Source organism: Pteropus alecto, unplaced genomic scaffold (assembly GCF_000325575.1).
Source record: "Pteropus alecto unplaced genomic scaffold, ASM32557v1 scaffold224, whole genome shotgun sequence".
Taxonomy (NCBI): Eukaryota; Metazoa; Chordata; class Mammalia; order Chiroptera; family Pteropodidae; genus Pteropus; species Pteropus alecto.
Window position 1 is genome coordinate 3894135 of NW_006436289.1, and position 10655 is coordinate 3904789.

A 10655-nucleotide genomic window follows, 5' to 3' on the forward strand; every position below is an offset into this window, starting at 1 on the left:
TAGGATTCTCTGTTAGAATTACCTGTTTAGAAACTGAACAAAGATCAATATTCTTCACCTTTGTCTTCACGCAGCTGTCTGTCTTTGAAGGTGAATTAGGAAACAAGCAAAATCCCCACTTACGGAATAACAGTTTAACTTCTCTGTGTCTGTACTAGAGAAACAGATATACATATGCGCCAAAAGGACGGGAGTATCCATCACAGAAAAATAGTGAGAAAGATCTAAATGTCCATCAATCAGGAAAATGCTTAATAAACTACGATGCCTGCAAACCATGAGATATTCCACAGCAGTCAGAATTTATGAGGAAGATCTAAATATGTGCTAACTTGGAAAAATGTCCAAGATCTGTTACTGAGTAAAAAAAAAAAAAAGAAAAAAAGAAATCAAGTAGCAAGAGCATAAATGATAAATTTATATAAAAAACCTATACAAGTAGCAGGAGCATAAATGATAAATTTATATAAAAAACCTATAGAATAATTTCCATGTACTTTCCATAGTGTATATGTATGTGTACAGATGCAAAGGGTAGAGAAGGATCTGGAAGAGTGTACTATATGAAGTTTATACTGCTGGAAGTTGTTAAGTCTGTGTGGGGAGTTAGTGAAGAATTTGGGATTGAAGATAGAGGTCAGAGGTCAAAGACTTTGTAATTCTGGTTTTTGTTCAAGGAAGTTATGTATTACCTTTCTAATTTGCAGTGAATGCAATAAAATCAGAATAGAAGTGGAGGATGCCTTTTTGCAATAGGGCGATGCTCACCTCATTAGGCCTTAGTGAGCACCCGGCATTCATCCACTCACTATAAGTTTGGCAGCACCTTCCTCTGTGCCAGGCACAGTGCTGGGCATCTAATGGTGGGACAGAAATCACATCCCTGCCCTCTAATTTTATATCTGGTAAAGAAGCAGACACTGAACAAGTACTTCCAAATGCAATCGAAATGGGGAGAAAAACAGGAGGCTATAAATTTGGGCACCAGGGATTCCTGTCTGGGGGTTGGGAGGGAGTTTCCCTAGGGAACTGACACTGATGCTGTGATTCAAAGGTGAGCAGAGGAGTCAGCCAAGCCAGGTGTCGTTGCGGGCAGGAGCGGGGCAAGGTGGCCTGGAAGAGGAAGCGGCATGTGACTAAGGGGAAGAACCGGCTGTGGGGCCTGAGAAGGAGGCAACTGGGTGGAGCAGAGCTCAGGGTACCATGCACCACATGAGGCTGATGACCTGGGCTGTGGGCAGGACCAGACTTTACTGGGCCCTACCGCCAGGAGAAGGATTCGATTCTGTCTCAAAAGTGCTGGGAAGCCATTGAGGGTTTTATGCAGTGACTTGATCAGATTTGCATTTTAATAAGATCTCCCTGATTGTTATGAGGAGCATGAATAGGAGGGGGATAAGAATGAGGCGGGGACCAGCTAGGAGGCTACTGTAGAAACCTGGACATGAGATCAGGGAGCTTAAATTAGGGGGAAGGGTGCTTCAGTGGAGGGAAGCGGGTGATTAGAGAGACAGAGTGACCGATTCTGTTAGCAATATCGGGAAAGAATTAGTCTATGGCCATGCCACCCCGAACAAGCTCAATTCCGTCTGATCTCAGAAGCTAAACAGGGTGGGGCCTGGTTAGTACTTGGATGAGAGACCACCTAGGAAGACCAGGTGCTGTAGGCATAAAAAATAAAAAATAAGGCATTGTAAGCTGACAAGTTCCTTGCGATCTGTGAGGTCAATCGAGGGTTGCCTTGCCTAAAAAAATAAATTTAAAAAAATTTTAAAAAGCATATTGGGAAAGAATTGGCCCTTACTGAGTGTCTTGCATCAGTTTACACCGTCTCGTTCAAGCCACGTGACGACTGAGGGAAGTGCAAGGGCAACCACGTTAGTCCCATTTGGAGGTTAAGGGAACGGGCTCAGTGGCGTTAAGAAAATAAGTGGTAATTAAGTTGGATAAGGAAGAACGCATCCCAGGACGTGCTCCCCACTCAGGTGTCCCTGGGCCCCTCAACCCACATCCTTGCCTCCGAAGCCCACCTACTCACTGGTGTGCAGCCAGCTGGTAAAGGTCAGCGAGCAGTTCTGCACGTCGAAGGGGAAGTTGTAGATGTCGAGGCTGCAAGCGGTCACCACCTGGAGAGGCTTGTAGTTCTGGACCTCACCGTGATGCCGGACATACACATACGGCATATCTGGAGACTTCCCCACATCCACACTGGCCAGGAAAGAGGGGTCAGTTTGGGACTCAGGTAGCAGGTCAAGCCCTAGGAATCTGAAGATCTCTGAGCAACCCAGCAGGAAAAGAAATTCAGAGGGAGTCTAGGCAGCAGGACAACCTGCGCGATTTATTTGGTCTTGGTTTTACCAACCTTCTTATCTCTCTTAGGCTTCCTTACCTGACGTTGTCAAGGCTACTTTCCAAGCAGTAAAGGGCATTTCTCCTTTATTTCCCTGACAACCTAGCCACAAAAGGCAAGCAAGGAATCCATGGACCCCAAAGCCACGGGCTCTAAGGAGCATGCCCAGATGTGCCTACGCTGCCACCCACCAGGCCGGGCAGAGCTCAGCTCCCAGGACGACCAGTCTATTGGCAACGGGCAGGCTGGGTTGGAGAGCAGAACCTTAGGTTCCATCCTGACTTGGGCTTCTCTTTGTTTCTCATTCCTAGAAGTCCTGTGACATAACACTAATCATTTCTGGAGGGAAAGGAACTAGAGAAATCATTGAGAAGAATTGAGGCAAAGCAGGAAACAATTCGTCCTACTTTCTCAGTAGATCCCTGGCCCCCAGGCTCTCTCGAGTGACCGCTGAGACATAGAGTTGCCTGGGCCGGGGGTCCTGAGACTGCAGCCTTCTGCTGAATCAGCCTAAGATATGAGAACTCAAGACCGAAGCTGTTTCACTGCTTAAACTGCAGATCTAGAAACTGGAATTTCCTCAAATCCTTCCAGCCTGAGCTATGCAAGACATGGGGCTCCAGGTCAACTGCTTCTCATGAAAAGCAGTGTGCATGGCAACCCCTGGAGTTGGGCGATGCCGTGGGTTCTGGGAAGAGGGTAACTGGTCCCCTCTCTACCCGCTTCTGCTTCCGTCGTCTCCCCAGCCATCCTCCCTGCACTTGCACTCAGAAGCCCAGGCAGTGAGGCCTGAAGGAAGCTGCAGGGTGGGGAGAAGGCTGAGGCCAAAGAGACAGTGTCTGGCTGCTGAGAATAAAGGCTGCTGGGACCCACTTCAGATTCAGGGTTCGATTTGTGGCTAGGCAGGCACATGTGTGACTTGAGAAGTGTGGCGTCTCCCAGCTCCAAATCTCTGTGGCCAGGAGCAGTGGCCACCGTTAGCGCTTCATTCCTTTCAGTAATATGACTGTCCTTTTAAACATGCAGTCTGCCTTTGGCTATTAGAACAGTGTGAATTCACTCACTGGCTTCTTTTTTCCAGGAAGGGGGCTCTTGGACCGAGAAGTGCGTAGTTTCAACATCACACATAGAAAAAGAAGAGTTGTAAAAGAAGAAAAGAAAATAAAAAAACAAAGGGGAATTTGGGCCCAAGTCAACTTCTGCAAGTCTGGGTGGGACATCTCAAATGCAACAGCTGTGCTTTGGTCGACCCCACCCCTGCCTTTCCGCCCCTGCGCCTGATGCCAGTACTCACAACTCATTGATGAGAATGTCTGGGACCCAGATGCTGTCCTTGAGGATGGACAACTTGGTGATGTTGTCAAAGTCTTCAGGGTTCCACTGAAGAAACTCATCCATCCACCACTAGGGGAGGAGGGGAATGGTCATAGGCAGCCCCCTCCATCTCTGCGGGGACATCCACAGCTCAGGCTGACTTCACTGCTCAGTGCCCAGGGACAGGCGGGCATCATCTTAGGGGACCTGGGTGTCGGTGGCCCCCAAACCATGCAGCAGAACCTGAGAGTCCCCATACCTCTGTACTCACTCACTCACTCACTCCCTACATGAGACTATGGCACAGACAGATGCAGCCTCTTTGCGGGATGGGGTGGGGGGTGGGGCATCCAATCATTTCCGCTGTTTTGAATCCCCTATCCACCAACTGAGGGATCTTAAATAGCTTCTTGGGTCTTAGTCTGCACGTAGATAAATGGAAATAATAACATGCACCTCGCAGGGTAGAGACAGGTAGTTCCTGTTAAGTTTTGATCAATGCGTTCTCCACTATACTGCCAGGATGACTGATCTAAAGTGTATTTTTTTTTAACATTTCACATTTTATTTGAAAACATGGGAAAATGATGATAGGTCAGTGGGAGGGGTCTATGAGGCCTGGCATATTGGGTGCTATGCTTGGGGAGTTAATTGATTATAGTTCATTTATTATCACTGACAAAATAATGTGAACTAAAAACAAACATGACTAGATTAAAATAAGACTATATCTTCCAAATGACTAGGAAAACAAACAAACAAACAAAAAGTACACATATTGAAAAGGTTATAAAACAGAATATAAAGAATAATCCCAATATTACAGAAACATAAAATGTAAATTTGATCATGTCACTCCCTTGCTTAAAATTCTTCAGTGGTGCCCCACTGGCAATAGGATAACGTTTAAACCTCATAATCAACAAAGGCCTGTATAACCTGGTCTCCACTTGTTTTTCTAGTCTCTTTTTTGCCTCAGCCATGCCTCTCTGTAAAGTCTACACTCTAGCAACATGGAATTAAACACTGCTGAAACCTCTGTATCTCCGCATACCTTGCTACCTCTTCCATATTGCAACCCTTGTCTTCTTTATCGAGATGAGTCTTACTCATCCTTCCAGACTTAACCAAGTCACCTATATGTTCTTTCTCCAGGGATCGTCTGGAAACCCCACTCTCCGGGTTGGGTTTTATGTGCATTCTCTGTGCTTTCATGGCTGACATATTGTTCTTCCTGTATCGAGGTGGGTGTTTTGCTGCATTTAATTGTCTGGGCACATGTTTGTGGCCTTCGCTAGTCTATGAGCTCACTGTGGGCAGAACCCTGAGCCTAGTTTATATCTCCAGTTCTGGTCCCTTAGAACAGTCTCTAGTACGGAGTAGATTTGCATCCTCTCACTGCTGGGGCAGACAGGTGACCTTGGAGGCCCACAGGTGGGACTTAGGCCAGATGTCCTAGGAAAGGAGATTCAGGCTGCCTATTCTTGTTTGACCTGGGACCCTTCCCTTGAGGCAGAACATGTTCTGTATTTAGGGGTCTCTCTGAGGTGGAAAGGGAGCAATGTGTCATAAATCAGTATTCTGCCCTCTTCCTTCACACCATTCCCTGTCCCAGGAGCGGAGATGGTGTGGAGTGCCCACGAGGAGCAGGAAGAGATTTAACAGAGACCCATATAGGCTAGGTGTACCCCCAGAGCCTCTCTCAAGCTTGGCCTCTATGAATTGTCCCCATCCCCCTGTCACCCCTCATTTCAGCAACTTTGGCTTCCTCTCTGCTCTAATGGGTTCCCCACAGCCCGGGGGCTGACAAAGCAGGACACGTGGGTGGACAGCAGCCCCCACTGTTTGTCTGCACTCCCCCCACCAGCTCCAAGCCAGAAATGCTGCTAGGTCCTGGGAGACTTCCACACACCAGAGCCTGACCATTGCCCACCAGAAGCTGGAAGAGTGGGGAAATGGCCAGGGTTGTGAGGACTAAGTGGATGGAATCACTCTGTTTGGCTCAATAGAAGGACAGACTTTCTAGAAATTAGAGTTCTTTGAAAGTAGTACAGTAACTGCCTTCTGAGATCCCAGTCACTGGAGGTGTTCAATCAAGAGAAGCTGGGCAAGCACTTGTGTGGGATGCCGTGAAGAACTTCAGAACCCAGAGGGGGTTCGGAGGATTTCTCCACTGATCTTTAAGTTCCTTCCATTCTCAGTCCTGAGTTCGAAGAGTCCACACTGGAGGAGTCCAGACTCTTGGATCTCAGGCTGAGTATGCCCATGTACCTCTCTTCCATCTTCCCTCATCAAGGTGTCTAAGGTTCTTGGTACCTGAGGTGGAGAAATTGCTCCTGGAAACTCAAGTCCTGTCATAGGAAGTGGGGCTGGGGGGCCGCTCTGCTTACCTGCCGGTACCAGATGTAGGTGGTCAGCACCTGATTCTTCTCGTCCTAGGAAAGAAAAGGGAGCTCAGCATAGATGGCCCTGTGGGCTAAGGGTCCACTCTGCACACACCAACCCCAAAAGACGCTGTTGCTTTGTGTCCTTATTCCTTCGGGAAGTGAGAATGAAGAAAAGGAGCAGGGAGAAGGGGTCAGCCAGGAAAAGTTGGTCTTTTACTAGGACACGTTTAGAAAGAAATATAATGATTTCTTCTTAAACTTTATGTATATACCCTCTATTATCTTCTATTATATCATATAAATTTTATATACCTATTATGTTATATATATTTTACATTTATGATATACATAACATAATGCTAGATGATACAAGGCATATATAACAATATTCTCTCTCTCTTTCTCTGTCTATATATATATATATATTGCCCTAGTATAAAGTCAAGAAGTATAAAACCACGTAGAGTAAAAAATTCATCATTCTTCCTCCCTCCTACCCAATTTCCAATTTCTTTTCCTGAAACAGCCACAGGGACTGTAGTGGAGACTATGAAGTCAGTTCTCATCCACCCTACCCCAACCCGGTGCCCTGCATCTCTGCATCTCTGCATCTCTGCATCTCTGCAATCGCCTTCTTATTTATCTTTACACAATGTCTGACCTCCTCTGCTAAGCGGTGCACCCTACCCTACTACAGTAATTGATGAAGGAATCAATTAATTAATTGATTTATGATTAATTTTTCAACAACCATTGAGTAACGTCCACCATGTTCCAGGGACCTGTGTAAGACATCAGGGCACATAGATAAATAGAACAGCTTACAAAGGGAGATGGTTACCATAATACAATGTGTAAAGAACCATATGTGGTAGGAGACCCACTGGTTGTACAGGTGTAGCCATACAAGTGACACCAGTTTCTTGGTTTGTGCACATGGTGGGTGCTACAGTTTGTCCTGAGCTGTGGTGCCAGACCACAGGTACTGTGGATACTTGGATGCCCACCATGCTGCCCAGAGGATAACTTGGTTTCACATGGCCACCCATCCCAATCTGCCACCTCTGAGTTGGGAGCAGATTGGGGCTGAGTGCTCACCACGCTGAGGATGGCATAGACAATGACGTCAATGGATACGGCGGTTGGCTTCCTCCAGTCCCGCACGGGTCGCACGCCCTTCTTGTAGTTGCTCAGGAGATAATCCGACAACCTCCCCAGAGCAGGATCGGAGAGGTTATGGGCCTGGAGACCTCCCTTGTGCCTGGCTGGGAGGGAGGACAGTTCAAAGCGGCAGTCAGAAACTGGGTCTTTTACTGGTTCTCTTGCCCTGGTTTGAAAGCTATTAAAAGGAAAGTGTCTTCATTTTTCCCACCTCACAAAATTCCCAGTTACCACCACAGATTGAAATTTCTGTCCCCAGAGCATTTTGTCATCAGAGAGTCTGGCCAAAATTCAAAGATATAATCTCATAAGGGTAACCTACACATTCATTTACATGAGAGAAGGAGCTGTATTGTAAGAAAAGGTGATGCAAGACAGGTGAGTTCTGAAGCAGGCCAAGGGCTGAGAAAGGTTGAGAGTTGATGCCTGCCCAGAGGAGGTCAGCCTGAGGGGCCCTGGCTGAGGGGCTCTGGGGAGTCAACGAAGATTTGGCCCTGGGTGTGTGATACTGGAAGGCGAGAGCGGTGCAAAAAAAGTAGCCCTAAGTGCACAATTTCTAAGCCCAGCGATCTGCATGAGGGTTTGCCTCAGCCAAGGTCAGACCTCAGCATCCACATGGCTCCTCATTGTTTCCTCGACTCCAGGCTGTAACTGACAAAGAAGGAAGGGTAGACATCCAGCAAAAACTGACATCTCCTCCCGCTCCACCAAGATCCACCCAAGTAGCTCCCCTCCCCCATCCTCCTCATGCACGTAAACTCCTGGCAGTGGGTTGCCTGGTCTCCTTCATAGGGTCGCTATGTGGGCAAATTTTATGCGGTTAGGAAGAGGGTCAGGGCGAGGTGTGGAGGAAGCAAGGAGAAACCACATTGTTCCCAAGAAGCCTGCAAGGACAAGAGATAAGAAAACCCAGCTCTTAGGCCTTAGCCCCATTCTGTGGAGATTTCATGTGCACCTCAGATATCCCTCTGGGAAATAGTAGAAGCACTTCCTGAAAGGTGTCAAGAAATACGAAGGTGAAAGGCTTAGGTTGGAGAAGAGGGAGCACCCTACAGGACCAGAGTATAGGCTACAAGGTCTTGAGGGGCCTGGCAGGGTGAGACCAGGTGCCAGCAAGCCTGGAATTCTCCAAAAAGGACTGCCTCTTCTCTCATCTTGTCTATCATGTGTGCAATCTATACAGCAAATTGGTCCTATAGCATCTCCTTCCTGCCCCTCACACACCTATCACTGATAAACTTCCAGCTTCTCTCGGGACAGAGAAGAGCAGAAAGGATGACAAGAGAGTAGTCATTGTTTCCTTTGGAATGATATTGGTTAACATATTACTCATTTTGATCTTATAATGGCCTACTGGTGTGGCTGTCATGATAGCGCCTTTTTTTTTTTAGGCGAGGCAACCCTTGGTTGACCTCACAGATCGCAAGGACCTTGTCAGCTTACAATCCCTAATTTTTTATTTTTTTATGCCTACAGCACCTGATCTTCCTAGGTGGTCTCCCATCCAAGTACTAATCAGGCCCAATCCTGCTTAGCTTCCGAGATCAGACAGGATCAGGTATGGCCGTAGACATGATAGCTATTTTACAGGGTCCCCGAGGCTCACAAATATGAGTACTGTACCCCACAAGTGGAGCTACTGAGATGACCTCACAGATCGCAAGGACCTTGTCAGCTTACAATCCCTAATTTTTTATTTTTTTATGCCTACAGCACCTGATCTTCCTAGGTGGTCTCCCATCCAAGTACTAATCAGGCCCAATCCTGCTTAGCTTCCGAGATCAGACAGGATCAGGTATGGCCGTAGACATGATAGCTATTTTACAGGGTCCCCGAGGCTCACAAATATGAGTACTGTACCCCACAAGTGGAGCTACTGAGATTCAAACCCAGAGCCTTGTGTATCTTCACTATAGCAGCCAACAGCCCAAATCCTATTGTTTGGGACTCTGACCAGTTTGGAGAGAACCAGACTGGGGTCCATAGGCTTCAGAGCAAAGGGCCATTTCTGGGAGGCACAGAGCTTCTCTTCAGCCAAGGAGGCCCCGGGTCTGCTTGTCTCACTGAGTTTTTCCAATGACAGCTCATGGAGAGGAAAAGCATCATTCCTATATGCCCTTCATATCTGTCCAGCCCCCTGCCCATTTTAATTGTACCCCAGCCTCAGCTTCAACTCAGCTGTGGATAAGAAGAAAACCTTCCAAATGGAGAATGAGTACTGTCTGCAGCAAAAGGAAATGGATCCTTTTGTGACTAAAACACCCTGTATCCACAGGAGGCAAGAAAGGATGGATTGCAGAGAGAAGTTTGGTGCTATTGGAGTTTAACCCTGGAAGGGAACTTTAGGAAACCCAGAGAACCTGTGCAACGAAACCGGTGAAGCGGAGGAAAGATGACTACATTAGTTCTGGTCTCCACTCTGCTGCTAATGAGCTGTGTGACCTTGAGTGAATTACTCCCCGTCTCTGGACCCCAGCATTCCCACTCATAACAAGAAGGGATGGACCAAATGAGCTGAACGACCCCTTGCACCTTCCTTTTTGATGAGTTTAGGGGCAGGGCTAGGAGGAGAGGACCCCATCTCCTGCACCTGTCTATGCATTTCCGCTACAGCAGGCTGCTTCTCTGCTCTCCTCTCAGCAAGTCCTGCTCTCACCCGGCGCTCAACTTCCCCAACTTTCTAGCTGGACCACAGTGCCTCAGAGTGCTCTCATGCTCACACGTGGTAAGATCCCTGACTTTCCTGCAGCCGTCCCCATTCCCAAACCCAACTTCCTTCAACCCTTGGAGGAATCAAGCATCCCCTACCTCCCCTCTATAGATGGCCAATCAAGTCCTACACACTGTCCTCTTACCTTCTCCCTGTGTCAGGAGCGTGGGCAGAAGCAAGGCAAGCAGTGCGTGTGGGACCCACAGCAGCATGGCGAGCTTCCCACGGCGTGGGTACCTCAGAGAGGACTGGTGTTCAGGGTGAGTCCCGCCAAGGGCCAGCCTGTCCACACTCTGCCAGCCTCATGTGCCAGCCAGCCTGCCTCTCCAGACTGCTCCCCAGTACCTTCTGAGGCTGTATCCTTATACTGCTTGGGCCACCCGGGCTGGGAAGCTGCCAAGTTTTTTCTGCAATCAATCCTCAGCTGAATCAGGTTTCAGGGTGGGAGGGAAGGAGAGGGAACCACTGAGAGGGGAGCCCGCCCTGTTGATGTCATGTGGCTGGAGCTCAGTCCACTCCTTCTTCCAGGTGGCTTGGCCAAGTTCCCCAAGGAGTAACTTGGGGACAGGGGGCTGCAGGAGCCCGTAGAGCAAGAGTACAGCCTGTCTGCTGGGAGCAGCTGCCTTAATTTATGTCCCACGGCAAGTATATTTTTTGGCATTGAACTGAGGCTGGGTGGGGTGAGGCAGGAGCAGGAGGGCCATTTTCTTGCTTCACAGGGTAACACAGTGCC

The 10655-nt window shown here is 48.1% G+C and overlaps 1 protein-coding gene and 1 pseudogene across 3 annotated transcripts in view; one reads left to right on the forward strand and one right to left on the reverse strand.

Annotated features, from left to right (window-relative positions):
- Positions 1-10140, reverse strand: part of HTR3A (5-hydroxytryptamine receptor 3A) — a 13374-nt gene extending 3234 nt beyond the window's left edge. For 2 of the 3 annotated variants that reach the window (XM_006912798.1, XM_006912797.1), the window contains exons 1-5: positions 10068-10140; positions 7150-7301; positions 6055-6099; positions 3645-3754; positions 2039-2208 (exon numbers count right to left, since the gene is read on the reverse strand). In XM_006912798.1, coding sequence (XP_006912860.1) covers positions 2039-2208; positions 3645-3754; positions 6055-6099; positions 7150-7301; positions 10068-10134 — 544 coding nt within the window. In that variant the 5' untranslated portion in view covers positions 10135-10140. Of the gene's footprint in view, positions 1-2038; positions 2209-3644; positions 3755-6054; positions 6100-7149; positions 7317-10067 lie in introns of all 3 variants that reach the window. The other variant, XM_006912796.1, reaches the window with a different exon arrangement.
- Positions 1552-1670, forward strand: LOC112480468 (annotated as a pseudogene).
- Positions 10141-10655: the final 515 nt, after the last annotated feature.